General features: G+C 41.3%; 1 protein-coding gene and 1 pseudogene across 1 annotated transcript; one reads left to right on the top strand and one right to left on the bottom strand.

Moving 5' to 3' along the window:
- Positions 1 to 3,784: 3,784 nt before the first annotated feature.
- LOC146368081 (frizzled-8 pseudogene) lies at positions 3,785 to 6,621 on the top strand (annotated as a pseudogene).
- A 7,085-nt stretch (positions 6,622 to 13,706) lies between these two features.
- On the bottom strand, positions 13,707 to 15,476 carry LOC146368080 (gap junction delta-3 protein-like). Its single transcript, XM_084912744.1, has 2 exons — positions 15,076 to 15,476; positions 13,707 to 14,809 (listed from the first exon to the last, which is right to left on the bottom strand). The coding sequence occupies exons 1-2, from the start codon at positions 15,137 to 15,139 to the stop codon at positions 13,707 to 13,709; spliced, it is 1,167 nt and encodes a 388-aa protein (XP_084768870.1). The 5' UTR covers positions 15,140 to 15,476.
- Between the last annotated feature and the right edge of the window lie 2 nt (positions 15,477 to 15,478).

The raw sequence follows: 15,478 nt of genomic DNA, 5'->3' as shown, positions 1-15,478 counted from the left end.
TAAACAGATGCAGTAATTCCATTTCCACCCTTTTAAATTTGGTATGCAGGGGGCCAGTGCGTAACCCTAAACCCACTATCGCTGTTGCACACAGAAGGGGGAGGCGCAGTCGACAGTTGGTGGCTGGGGCCACCGAGTCTATCGGCCTTGTTAATCAATACGGGTTCCACTCTGATAGACAGCGATTGGTGTAACCGATGCCCAGCCTGCTATTTTGTTCCCTCTGGCAGGAGGAGTAGGCACCTGTTTCTTAAGACTTTCACCTGCAGTTCACAGCTCAGCTGGAGACGGCTGGCCCAGCGTGAGGCATCTGGATCAGCCCCAAAAAGTTCCTGCACATACATAAGAATGTCTGAGGAGTCTCATTTCTTCATGAGAAAATTGTTTGAGAATTGTTTTGAAAGTAAAACCAGATGCAAAAAGCATTATTATTATGTGGAAGTCAACCAAAATGAGACACTATCTGAAATTAATAGTAAAACAAATTCATTCAGGTTGTTTTTCTTGCTGTGTAAACAAATGCACTGTTTAAAACCACCAATGTTAGGGTCATAAAGTAATAATCAATAAAATAATCTAAAGAATGAACAAAAGTTGCATTACTTTTGCATTATTCTATAATGTGCATTGTCACATACTTTAACAATATACACACACACACAATATCCTTCTATTGGACAGTTATGTATCGGAATTTCAGGAGCGGGACCACGCCTCCAAACACGCTCCTTCCGGTTCTCATCTATATAGGTTCCCCCAGTTCTGCAAGCTGATCATTCTCGTTTACGTGCCTCACCCTCCTTCCCCCTTTCAATTCTTTAACTTCTTGACTTCTATTTAGTACACGGGGATCTGCCAGGCCCGGGAGCCATCGCCAGTCCCCCTCGAGGCCTTCCCCAAACCGCAGCTCAATTCATGTCCAAGCATTCACCTTTACCTACTAAAACACTGTCAAACCTAAAATGAGGACGTGGGCCCAGCTAGAGAATTAGCTTTTATTTGTTAACATACAGCATTCATCTAAGTTAGTGAAAAAAAAAACTGAAAGTGCTTCAAAGAAAAGCAATCAGGCCATTTCTGCCCACACCTGTTGGAGCAAGGACAGGTAGAACATCCCACAAACTGGCGGTTGTGACTGTAGGCCTGAACACTTCTCATTCTCTTACCTCTGAAAAAAATCACAGCTCAGCATACACTTTGGTTTAAGATTATTCTCTTTGTCATTAGCTCTGATATGTCATTTATGCAGACGTGTGGAAAGAGTTGATGTGTTGCTATCAGCAGTTGATAGTTGCTTCTGGCCACAGCTCAGTATGCACTTTGTCATTGTTTTCATATTTATGCATGCAATTGAACTGGAAGTAATATTCTTCTTGCTACTCCTCGGCAGTCTCAGACCATTCTGCTATTTTTCAACTCCTTCCACACAAAGTGAAGTCAGCTGATTACAGTGAGCAGGAAAAGGACTATTTGTTTTTGTTTCCTTTTTTCTGTCTGTCCATATTGCAGGTAAATGAAGTGCATGTAACTCAAGTCATGACTTGGGTTTTGAAAAGTTTTCTTAATGTGCAAATGTGCTGACACATTTGTAACTGGAAACACTTTAATATGCTGAAATATACTTTAAATTATTATGTGAAGAGAGTTGAAGGGTGACTGGGAATTCAGGATGGATCCAGGGGAATTCGGCAAGAATATATTTTTATTTTGAAAAACCGCAATTATACCACTGACAGAATCCTATTAGTTCTGTGCATTCTTCCTTTAGAATAGAAGAACCTCTGTTTTTACGTGTTAGATAATCTGAGGGCTAGTTTTAAGTTCTTCTGTATGTTGCGAGGTTAACCTATACGTTTGGGCTTAGATTGACTTAAAAGAAAAAAATATGTATCTTATAAATAAAGCTGTGATAAGACAACAGCTATCCATATTTAGAAAGACATGTTTGTCTGATAATGGTAAATAAAAACAGTTTTGCTCTTTTATTGATTTGATTAGAGGTTTTCTTATCGAGAGTTTAGCCAGAAACCACACAACCCCACACATCCGAGAATCCAAACCCAGCTGAAACAAGCAGCCTTTTGCAAATACTGGAGTTTGGGGCTAATTAGTTCTGATAAAACCTGTGGATTGGAAACACACTGCCTGTCTGCCAAACTGTCTCAGCTCCATTTGAAGCTGCTGAATCCAATAAGAAGTGTGAATGACTTTAATTAGTGCTATCACAATGCTGTATTTGCCCATGTTAGCTTATTCTCTTAGAGCTGAGCTCTGAAACTGTTTGCAGACACACACACACACTATCCTGTCTATTAGGCCTGTGGTGTGTTGCAGTAATCGCTGGCCCAGCATGATCTTACTGAAACATTGGCACCAGCATTAAGACAAACAGCCCCCTCCCTTTCAAACAAGACGACCCCCTGCTGTGCGCTAACAAGACTATAGCAACCACCCTTACCACACACACACACATTTTCCCCGTAGTAGTTCTCCTACATGCAAGAAGACACATGCAAATGTGCATGTACAAACATTTTCATGTAGGCCACAGAAACATATTTACATTGTAAGATATAAGGGCAGGAGTTTTTTCATTGCACTGGATTGTGTCTAAATGACAGACAGCATCAGAAATGAGTGTTTCCTTGTGGCCTTCACAACCATTTGTTTACTGAAGATTAGTGAAATTAATTTTATCAAGCTTATCTTCAATGTGAAGCAGGAGGTTTGCATGCAAAACTGAGTTTATACTGGTTTCCAATTAAAAACCAGAGACACTATTTGTCCATGTGGCTTTAAACAGCGAATGAGCAAAACTGTTTTCTCTTTAGATTTAGACAAGTTAAAATTTGAATGGATCAGGCTCTGATGATTGGGAATATGCTGTATCATCAGCAGCAATGACAGCTCTTTTTTCCTACTTGTATAGGTTGGGACTGGAAGATGTTTGATCCACTGATTAACTTGAAAGATTGTCAATGAAAACCAGCTAAAGTACAGAGCAGGCTTCACTGGGGGAAGACAACCATATTTTTGTTTAATTCATTAATTTGACAACATTAGTGAACCGAGAAATCCTGTGAAATTAGTCAAAAAGCTAATTTTCAGAAACTGCCCAGATATTAAAGTAGCATTCTTAAATTCTAACTTAAGAGCTGTGACAGAATAAAGTGATCTGGTGTTGTAGGTACAAGATGTAATATTTCCATCCTCTGTAGATGAATCCTGTGAGTCTGCTGAGAATCTGATTTGCTTACTATTTTGGTAATGGCAATCACTACAGCACTGGATGCTCCTTATCATTTGAAGATAGTTATAAATTCAGTAGAAAAAACAGCAATAGAAAAAACAGTTAACATTTTAGTTTTCTCCTTCATTTCATGATGCATTTTTGAGAAAATGAATGATTGAGTCAAGTGTTTTGACCTACAACCCACCACCAAGAGAACAGGCACTAATGTATTAAGTCCACCCCCTAATTAGTTCATTTGTATCCTATTAGTTGGCTGTCTGCATTCCTATTTACATTCCTGCATAATGTATTTATTTTTTGATAACTTTTCCTTGTTTGTAAAGGGCGCCTTGACTCTGCGTCTGTGTGTGTGTCTCTTGGGGGAGTGCAAACAAGGGCAAAGTGATTATAACCCTTCCACCAGGGTGAACATTTTAAACAAACACCTATAGAAGGAAGTCTTGATTGACTTGACTTACTCTTCCTCTCCGCCCAGGCTGAGGGAGTGTCCTCTTCCAGCTCGTATAAAGCCAAACGCTCCCGTGTGTTACAGAGCATGCAGGCAGAGATGCGGTGCTGCACCGACACAAAGGAGTGAGAGAGAGAGAGGGAAGGTAGACTGGAAGTATCCACAGATTCTCAGAAAGTAAAACGCCTGTGTTGGATATCACACGTACTAAACATACTCGCAAACTGCGTGCGCATTAGCATGAGTTTGGCACTTCTCCTGGATTAACTGGACTTGCAGCCTGCTTGCAAAAAGCAAGTTCGCTCTGACTTTGGAGGACAAAACGCGCACAGAAAACAACGATGGATAGGAGCATCCCGGGATGGTGCGTGCTGTTAACCCTGGTTCTGCACGGAACGCGCTGCTTGGCTGCCAAAGAGCTCCAGTGCCAGGAGATCTCCGTACCTCTGTGCAAAGGCATCGGCTACAACTACACCTACATGCCCAACCAGTTCAAACACGACACGCAGGACGAAGCCGGCCTGGAAGTGCACCAGTTCTGGCCGCTGGTGGAAATAAAGTGTTCCCCCGACTTGCGCTTCTTCCTCTGCAGTATGTACACACCGATCTGCCTTGAAGACTACAAGAAGCCGCTGCCACCGTGCAGGAGTGTGTGTGAGCGGGCCAAAGCTGGATGTGCGCCGCTCATGAGACAGTACGGCTTCCCGTGGCCAGACCGGATGAGATGCGACCTGCTGCCCGAACAAGGCAACCAGGACACGCTGTGCATGGACTACAACCGCAGCCAGACCACCACTGTCTCTCCTGTGGTGGCGAAGCCAACCAACCGACCCTTAAAGCCGTACAACACCAAGAAAAAGAGCGGCTATGGTCGTGGGATCCCCGGTAAGCACAAACCAGCAGCGTCTACGTGTGAAACGGGATGCTTCTGCCGTGCGCCCATGGTGCCCGTTACCAGCGACAGCCACCCTCTGCACAACCGCGTCAAAACTGGACAGATCTTGAACTGTGCCATTCCGTGCCACAACCCTTACTTTACACCAGAAGAGAGGACTTTTACTGCCTTTTGGATCGGCCTGTGGTCGGTTCTGTGTTTCATCTCCACTTTTGCAACTGTGGCGACCTTTTTAATTGATATGGAGAGGTTTAAGTACCCGGAGCGCCCCATCATATTCCTCTCCGCCTGCTACATGTTCGTGTCAGTTGGATATATTGTCAGACTGATCGCTGGACACGAAGAAGTGGCCTGCAATAGAGAAAACGGCGGAGAATACATTCACTATGAAACCACTGGTCCTGCTCTTTGTACCATCGTTTTTCTGCTGATCTACTTCTTTGGCATGGCCAGCTCGATCTGGTGGGTGATTCTGTCCCTCACTTGGTTTCTCGCTGCAGGTATGAAGTGGGGTAACGAGGCAATAGCCAGTTACTCACAGTACTTTCATTTAGCCGCCTGGCTCATTCCCAGCATGAAGTCCATCGCGGTTCTGGCTCTGAGCTCAGTGGACGGGGACTCCGTAGCCGGGATTTGCTATGTAGGCAACCAGAATTTGGACAACTTGCGGGGCTTTGTGTTGGCACCGCTGGTTATCTACCTGTTCATCGGTACCATGTTTCTGCTGGCCGGCTTCGTCTCGCTGTTCAGGATCAGGAGTGTTATCAAACAAGGAGGCACAAAAACTGATAAACTGGAGAGGCTGATGATCAGGATAGGAGTTTTCACTGTTTTATATACAGTCCCGGCCACTGTCATAGTGGCGTGTTACTTTTACGAGCAGCATAACAGGCAGACGTGGGAAATTACGCACAACTGTACGTGCATGACGGACCCGAACAGGCAGAGGCCAGACTATGCTGTGTTTATGCTGAAATACTTCATGTGCCTCCTGGTGGGTATCACGTCGGGAGCTTGGATCTGGTCCGGGAAGACCTTGGACTCCTGGAGGACTTTTTGCACGCGGTGCTGCTGGGGTAGTAAAGCCTCAGCGGGCTCCATGTACAGTGACGTGAGCACTGGACTGACCTGGAGGTCTGGGACGGCCAGTTCCGTCTCCTGCCCCAAACAGATGCCACTTTCCCGGGTTTGATCAGGTGGATTGGACGCCCAGTTGTCCAATCTCATGTCATTTGACACTAAAGACTTAAAACCAGCTTTCTGGGGGCAATGTGTCGTAGAGAATGATTTTATTTTTGTTTTGTTTTTAATGGGTAAATTATTAAACGTCAGTCCCCAAACTGCCAGTTAAAGTCAAACTTTGTTCCTGAGCACTCCCCTAATGTGAAAGTTTAATGGATTTATACTCCGGTTTGCTTATAAAACTTAGAAGATCAGTTTGACTTATGGAAAGTGCTCTTCCCTTGCCTTCTTCCAGTGACGTCCAGGGGTTTTGAATAGAGGGTTTGAGAGGGGGAGGGGTGACTAATTGTGTTGGGATTGTCCATCAGCGTGTTGTAATTAGCACATTAATGAGCGCCTAATGGCTTCTCTTTAAATAATGAGACTGTCAGCAGCAGAACAATGTACCTGGCACGAAGAATGCAGAGTCTTATCTGGGCTTAATTGAATGCACACAGCTGACAAGATCCCCCTTGTCAATAGGTTATATGGTATATCTGAGTATCTCCTTATTCTCACTGCAAAGAGCCGCTGTGTCTTAAACACAATATTCACAATGAGACTGTTCTGCTAGAAATGAGGCCATTGCTGGGCTGTTTTGTCTACAAGATGGATTTATGCGTACATTAATCAATGCCTTAATACTGCCTCGTACGGGTTGCATTTGCGCATAAAGTGTATTTATATAATTATTGGTGTACATACATTGTACATTTGTACATTGAATTTTACGAGACTGTAAATATATATAATTTCCATTTTGATAGAAGATTTTATTTTGAGAATAAAACAACTTTTATTGAACGTTTACTCATGTTTCCTGGTTATTCTCAATACTTGTTTCTCCTGGAATCTGACACTGTCAAACTGTGTATTTCTTAGTTTTTGTTTTTAAGTTGTTGATGCAATTCATGCCTTGAAGCAGCATCTCAGTATTCAGCAGACTAACGAGCAGAGTGCGCAAGGTGCTAAAGTCTCAGCATCTCTGTGCGCAATGGCTGAGCTATGACAGCTGTAGTTTCATTTGTATTTAACTAAAACATGTAAATTGCTTTTGTAGCCACGTGGGATAAGCTCTATTAAGCGTCCCTGGTGCTGCAGATTTACACGCTGTGAGACGAGGAGAACAATATCGGCACGGCAATGGTGAAACTACAGGTGGTCTTCTTAGTTTAAAGCCCCCCTGCGCTTAAGATTTATTATTAACTCTTCTGTTCTCTGTCGAGCTTAATGTCTCACATTTTACTTTATCCCACATAGATCGCCCAGTCTTCAGTTATTCGTTTTTGGAACAGCGGTAGTGGAAGAGGGACATTTGTTATTCCCGGTGTTATTTTTGGTTTGGCCATCAGAAGTTAAAGAAGAAACCGTCTGTTAAGCCAGGACAAAAAAATGCTTATTATAAGAGGTTTAAGCTGAAGGCTCACATAACTCTTAATAAGATGGATCATTTACAAATGTGATGACCGATGCTTCTAATTAAGACGTCAGAGAGGAGAGACAGATTTGTAACTGCAGGCTGACACTCTCCATCGTGATCACGTCTCTGCAGTGTGTGGTCCGCTTATCCTGTTGAACATCATCACCCCATTGTGGTTCTATTTGTGTCCATAATTTGGAAAAGGGAAAAAAATTATTCCTGTTCTCCAGCATGATAAATCCACGCTATTCATAAACTCAAATGTTACAGCAAAACCTTATGTGTTCAAAATTTGGGGAGAAATTGTACTTCGCTAAGAACGAGGGAAATGATAATAAAATGCCGCCATCTTCTGGTCAAATTATTAAAAAGCTGTCAGCCATCAGTGGCTCACAAAGCACAAAACTAACAGTAGCAGCTACAAATTACTTTAATTTAACATAAAGCCTCAAAATCCTTCGTTTAATCTGAGAGTATGAAGATATGGCTCAACTCTTATGTAAGATAATGCTCTGAACCTCTAAAAACAATCTGTCATCTTAATGAAGCTCCTTTTAAAAAATAGTGCTCATCACACCATTTCCTTTTCCCAAACACTCCCAGTTAAAGCTGTAAAGTTTCCATACATCACAAATCATATGGAAAATTAAATTAAATACATATTTTACGAATTTTCAAATCAAAAATAAGGAGAACAGTTGTCTTCACCTATTAAGTGGTCAGTGATTTTTTTTTTTTTTTTTTTGTGAATAGGTTTTTATTCTGTTTATGAGGTTTGTTTTATTATTATTTTTAGGTAAACATATGGACATTTCTGACTCCAACATTAAATGGCTTTTAAGTGACCTGATTCTGTCTGCACACAGGGCATCAGTTCGAATCACTTATTTCCTACAGAGGCCATTTTGACATGTTTCAATTTGTCTCAGAACAAATTGCTCTGCCACTACTTGTTAGGCATGAGACAAGTTTGCTTCCTCTTCCCGTGGTGTGTGTATATTTATGTTGTGGCAGGGGGGTTGGGCATGCTCCCTTAAGCCCACAAGCAAAAAATCAACAGAGGAAATGGGTCGAGAGGTCGTGCCCGATCCATCTCCTTCTAACATAAACAAGACGCTGACTTGCCAGTTCAGCTCATCGCAGCCAGATCCTGTTGGTAAAACCCAGAGAGCCCAACTCGTCTTCGTTTCCTCCAATTAGGATCTTCGTGAATGCAGTCTTTGTATAATGACCTAATTCGATGTCAAACTGTGACTGGTTGGGAATAAATCATGTTAAGATGTCTGAATGGCCTATATGGGCTGTTAAAGGTCACATAGCAATAGGAACCTTTAATTTCATAGAGTATACAGAGCTGGGGGGAGAGCATTTAGCTTTCATTATCAACCATTGTCATGTCAGGGCTGATTTACAATGCAGTCTTAAGCAAACCGCACTAACTGACAGGTCTGTGATGGACGGATGACCTCACTGCTTTCTGTCTCAGAGCATGCTAGAACAAATGCCACATTACTCTGAAAAGAAGTGTTTAAGGAAAATGAATGACTTAAAAATAATAATAAATAGCTGCATGAGAAGTTTGACAAGCCAATGTGGCCAAATGAAAACCTGCTTTCTAAGCTCTACAGCAGGGGTGTCAAACTCAAATACACAGTGGGCCAAATTCAAAACTGGAACAAAGTCGCGGGCTAACATTAATTAATATTTATTGAAATATATTTATTCCTCCAGATATAAGAATGAATCTTTTCTTATGGACTCAAACACGTTTTGCTGAAAAACTGAATATGGAACAAGCAAAGCTTAATACTAAACAATATATATATTAGCTGTATAATACCAGTAGGCCAGCTCTAATAGTAATTTGGTATGGCTTCGCGGGCCAAATGTAATTAGGCTGCGGGCCAAATTTGGCCCGCGGGCCAGAGTTTGACACCTATGCTCTACAGTGTCATAAAATTAGCCCACTGATATTCTAATAAGCTTATAAGAAATAATTTTTAATACCACTAGGTAAAAGTGAATGTTTTTTATTTATCTGTGTAGTTTTTGACAGGATTACATAAATGCTATTAAAGTTTACTCTACCTGCATTTTTAAAATCGCAAATGCCTACATGTCAAGTTATGCGAGGTGAAGGGTCCAGAGGTCAGAGGTCATATTTGTCTGGCATTCTGTGCAGGGGCAAAAAGATCAGCCCACTAAATAATTATTAGCTGTAACTTGATCGCTTTGGACATATCTGATTGTGCAGAATGGATTCCTCCAGTAAACGTCTTAATGATTAAAACATCCACTTTGTTTTAGATGTGTTTAATTTTTCATTTTATTTTCATTTTTCTTACAAGCAGGGCCAGAGTGAGCAAAGATTATCTTTCACTTGAAAATCAGAGTTATGACCAGGGTTAATAGAATATGATTGATGTGGGCATTTGCCGTAAAGTTTATGGTTCATTAAAAAGTGTAGGTGCTAGCACTTTTGGATCTCTAAAACAAACATGAATCCAAAACAGAGTCCAAGATGCAGAGTAACAAACAATGCAAATGGCAAGATAACACAGAGGGAAAGAGGCAGGCAGGAAATCAGTACGATGTGACAAGGGAACACAGGTAAGAGAAGGTTACTTATACACACAAGGGGATGAGAGAGGTGGAGAAAACCAGAACATGGGAACACCAGACACCAGGAATCTGAAAATGCAGGATTACTACAAGTAAAAAAAACTCAACCTACAACAGAGATAAAACAAAAGGGTTGAAATAATAAATGAAACGCAAACTTGGGAAACAAACTGAAGATTTTTAATAATAAACAGGATTCAAAATGACATGACAAATAACTCTTTAGTAAGACACTAGAAAAGGGGCTTCTAAGTGTTTATGCTTTAGAAGAAATGATAATTGCATCAAGGTCCTTTTTAATGATGTACATAAAGCATAAGCTTTGCTCACAGCACAAGCCAGGTAAATGCTTGCTGAAACATTTTCTCCTTTTCAAAAAGATTTTCATGTGTTTGCTGAAATTAATTCGTGAGCTTTTTTGGCTTCTGCTTCGGCTCTTTAATAAGCTAATCTGCAGACAAGAAGCCACAGCTACTGTAAGAAAACACCTGAAAGCTATTCAACATTTCTTCACATAGGCTCGTTGTCTCTCTCTCTCTCTTTTATTTATTTATTTATTTACTCTCCAATCCCTGTATCAAGAACATCAAAGGGGGCATGATAGATTTTCCCTTTCTCTGTGTAGCCATCAGGGACAACCTTATCCTCCCATTCATCTCAGCTACATCCTCATAGGTGAGAAGGGTGCTGAGGGATCAATATTTTTGATGCCTCAGACATCTTCTCTGATGTGCTGCTGTGGTCAATGTTGAGTTTTCCCTCTTACTTCTCAATCTCCTCCGTCTGTCACCCATGAGATCCGACTGCGTTATAACACCGGAGGCGCTCGCAGGTTGACGCGTCAACTCCAGCTGAGGATCGATGAGGAGTCTAAGTGTCAACTCTTAATTCTCTGCTTTGTACTGATATACAACACAGACTCCACAAAAGAAGAACTTGGTTTCAGAATTAAAAATTTAACAATGAATGAAATATGCATTTTTTTTTTTTTTTTATTAAAAAATGGAAACTGACCGGAGCTTTAATCAAAGAAATAATGGATCACACTTACATCGAAATGTAAGCATTATTTATGTTTTATCAATCATTACAGTCTTGTATATGATTTACTTTTATAGGTGTTGAACTAAATTGAATTGAGTTGAGTTAAAATATTTAATTGACGCTCACTCCTTTCTGTCGTGTTGGCTGTGTTTCTCCTTCCTTGACCAGAAGGTGGCAGTAAAAGCAGTAATCAGCAAACTATTAAAGAAAATCATTGAGCTGTAACTATTAAATAATCACCCATGACATTGAACCCAAAACCAGAAGTATATAAATACATTAATGGATTTCCATTGATAAAGTTCTGTGCATGGCTTCATTGTGACTAATTCCACATGCACAAGCCAGCACTAAAATAATTTTTCCCTGATTTGGTTGAGAAGAAATTCATTGACCGCAAAGTTCATAATGACAGTGTCCATGTTGTTGGGCCTGAGTGAGAATAATTGTGTGCAGCAAGGTTCCTAAATCTGGAGAAATGCCTACAGTAAGGAAATAAGAGATGTCCAGCTATCACATATCAGCATAATACGTAGATGTCCACATACTTTTGCTTTAATCACATTTTTTATGGAGTTTTAGACACTTCTGTAAAAAGTTCTGTGTATAAACATCTTTTAATAATAATTTTAATGCCGATGGACGAACGGACGGGTGGATGGATGGATAATTACTTACTGGGTGAATAAAATGTGCAATGCTGATATCATGGCCAACAACAGACAATGGTCTACAATGAATCTGGGTTAACACAGGTGTGGGTCACCAGGTTAGCTGGTCTGACCTGTGAACCAACACCAGTGACAGTGCAGTCCTTTGTCAGAGCACCCAGCTCATGACGTGCCAGCCTCCTAATACTGCTTTGTGTTTTAGCTGCCCCAAATAGCACAGCAGGACAATGAGAAGAGCACGAGGCATGTGTTAAGGGGTCATCCAACACTGTAGGTGCTCTATTGTTTTGTTCACAGTCACTGATTTAAACAGACTGTTGCACAGAAAATCTGTGATCTTTGAGCTCAGTAATTACATAGAACTACTGCATGACAATGGACAGTAAATGTTTCTTTGAATGTAAAATGGTGGTTCGCACTTTTGCCTCACAGCAAGAAGGTCCTGGGTTCGAATCCACAGAAAGGATGAGGCCTTTGCGTGTGGGTACTCCAGCTTCTAGGAGTTTAGGATAACTGGTGACTCTAAATTGCCCATAGGTGTGAATGTGAGTGACCCTCTGTGTTGGCGCTGTGGCAGACTGGCAACGTGTCCAGGGTGTACCCTGCTTCTTGTCCTATGGGGCTGGGATAGGCTGCCAATCTGAATTAGATGAGCAAATAAAGATGGATGGAAAGTCATCAAAGTTTTGTTTTTCAGCACAAGTTTAGATATTTATATGGCGGAAATGTCACATAACTGTGTTTAAAAATGACTTCACACAGAAATTGTCTAAGTGCACAAAGAAACCAACAGTTCTTACTGTGAGACAAATAATAAAAGACGCACAACAAACAATCAGTTACTCACAGGACAGAGTAGATTACTCATATGATGAAACAACAGCAATGTAAAGCCTGACATTCACAGAAATTCATCAAGTGCCCATCAACTACTCCTGTACTCTGTTGTTCTCCTTCATTAGAAACAAACTGTGCGCCTTTACTGTCAGAAAAAAAGCAAAGAATAGATCTAATGTGTCATGATGGCATTATTTCATCTTTTTAGCAGCAGCACTCCCTGACCTGCACGTTAAAATGTACAAGTTTGCTTTGCATGTTGAGCTGATCTTGTTTGATGGAGGTGACTAGGCTGAAGTCTGATGTAACCTGAGCAGGGTTAGCTTAAGTCAGGTCATGGCTAGGTCATCAGCTGGTCATATGAGAGGTCAGAAGTCAGGTTGGTGTGCATTGGTTGTGGCTGCTAGACGCACTGCCAGACACAGTAATCCAGACAACAGCTGAGCACTGTTACCGCTACTTTATTAAGGTCAGCCTTGATGAAGCAGTCGGGGATTTTTTCCTTACTTATTTTGAACGCCTCCTTTTCTCATAATGAAACACATATAGCTCAGGGTGTAAAATAAACATGCTCAGACCTGCTATGGCTGTTTCATAGAGTTAACAGTGAATTTTGTCGTATCAAGATGGCTTTGATTCTTAGAATTTAGCTTTTTTTCGTCATGAAAGAAATGTATTTATTTCTAATATGTAGCTGCTCAACATGCAACATTTGACATGCTGAAATACAAAATCTGCACTGTGTGTTTTAAAGCAGCATTAAATGATTTTGAACCACTTGGAGGAAATTGAAGAAAATGTAAAGCAAAACTCTGACACATTATGTTCTTTTAATGTTGGCATGATGTACATGTTAGTTAGCATTTGTGTTTACATGTATAGAGAAGCACTACAGCATGGTTAGGACCATTTTCCTTCTCCTTTTAGCTCTGGTGTTAATCTCCAACAATATCTGTATTCATTAGTAGAAACACAACTTTAGGTTTCTAGCTGGTAACTTTATTTTTCTGCAAAATTAACAGGATAAACACATTTTATGAGAGTGGAGTGGTCATCAAATCAAAACAACATCCTAAAAAATAATAAAAAAGTTCTGTAGAGCTGGAGGAAGCTGCAGGGCTCTCGCTATGAGGTCCCCATTTCAAAATTTACAGTATTTTATCAACTGTAAATTTTATTAGTCCATAATTCCCAGAACTTCCTGGTAAAGAAGAACTTATTTATTCACATCTAGCAAAATATTTGGTTTTGTTAATGAGGTAAATGTGTGTGCAGGGCCAATAATGAACAGCCAATTAGACCCATGCTCTCTTGTCTTGAGAGCCGTCGTTACGACACTGCCGGATTGGTGTTGTTGCTTTGGGGTTCGTTGGTGATCCCTTGTCTGTTTGAGAGAACAGTGGAGGTTTTAAGTGGTGCTGAGGGGCAAAGTGAGATGACACTGAAGTGCTTGTGGGTGACCGAGGCATCACCTCTTTGCCATCTGTATTTTCTGGCCTCTTGTCATTAGCTGCACTAGTTCTAACCGTGGTCCCAACGCTCGCCTTCGTTTGAAAAAGTCCACCATTTGGCACAACTCCATCAGCAGGTTTTTCATCTCTGGGGCCATTCACCTTTGAGCTTCCACTTGGGCTGGATCGTCTGGTTAAAAGAATATCAGTGTCTTCTGTCACCGTTGCCACTGTAAACATGCTGTTTTGCTCTCTATTACTTATGTCCTCCATCAGCATCTCCCTCTTCCTCCTCCACCTCAGCATTGCTTTCACAGAGTTCACCAAATCAACCAAACTTAACAGGACTGATAAAAACGCAACGCAGAGCATGAAGTTGAGCATTAAGTTCTTTTCTGTTGGTCTGGATATGTAGCATTCAACTCCAGATGTGCAGGGAGCCTCATAACAGAGGAAACTCTTAGGAATCGACAAACCAAAGAGAGAGAACTGGGCTGCGCTAAAAATAGCTTCTAGAAGAATCCGTAGAATTATAACTACGAAGTAAGCGCCGTAGAAGCGTGGCGCTCCCACGCATGACCTCCCAAGTGGGAGGTCATGAAGCAGGGCTTTATGCGAGGACGGCTCTCTCGAGGATTGTGAATTCTCGCTGCAAGGCGAGCCTCCTCGACTCCTGCCCCAGTAGAAACCTCCAAAATAGGGACATGACAAAACTTTGTGCATGATGTAGGTGGCAAACATCAAATGGGGAAGACCGAGAAGAGTAAGGTGGAAGAGCCAGAGACGGAGGACAGAGACGGGAGCAAATAGATCAAAGCACACGTTAGAGCAGCCTGGCTGCATGGTGTTACAGTTAAATCTGTCCTGTTCGTCACTAAAGAGCGTGAAGCCGGTCAGGAGGAGGACAAGCAGACGGAAAACCAACATCAGTATCCACCAGGTTTTGCCTATAATGGAGATGGTGAATATGTGTGAATATGTGCTATCAAATCTTTTCAATGCCTAATAAGAAGCTGTATTTTTTTATTAAGTAAAGTTAAATACAGCTAAATAAGCATATAATGTATTAATGTTAGTAATTTAAAAATAATAGCAACAGTAAATTGTCGTGTTAGAGTGATAAATCATTATAAAGCACCCGCTTATACACAATTCATGAAAACGTTTTAATGATTTCACTCGTTAATTTGAATATTCTGCCACACCGACTTACCAATATAGGACACATTTTGATTTATAGTGATGAAGAATATCTCTTTTGCCCCCATCATCCTCATTGTTCAACGCCTCTTTTAAACTGGCAAGTCCGACTTCTGATGATGTTTCGAGGTGATGTCCCCCGAGTTGCTCTCTCCTTTAACTTGCTTCTAAAATCACAATGCTGATCCTCAGCGCTTCCCACTAAACACACTGACCTCTAACGCGCTGGTAGTGCCTCTTACCCCTGTCTGCAGAGCACAGGACCTGCGGAGAGAGCTATTCTTACCGTGCTGCCAATCAAAGCATTGTTGGGATGTCTAGGTACAAGTCAACTTTACTGGAAGCTGGCCGTTACACTCACACATGGCCAGGTTTGTTATCTGTTAATCATCCGCTAAAGCGAAACAGGCAGTCAC

Source organism: Perissodus microlepis, chromosome 18, assembly GCF_051167445.1.
Source record: "Perissodus microlepis isolate ML-2025 ecotype Zambia chromosome 18, ASM5116744v1, whole genome shotgun sequence".
NCBI lineage: Eukaryota > Metazoa > Chordata > Actinopteri > Cichliformes > Cichlidae > Perissodus > Perissodus microlepis.
This window is presented reverse-complemented; position numbering and strand designations above follow the sequence as displayed.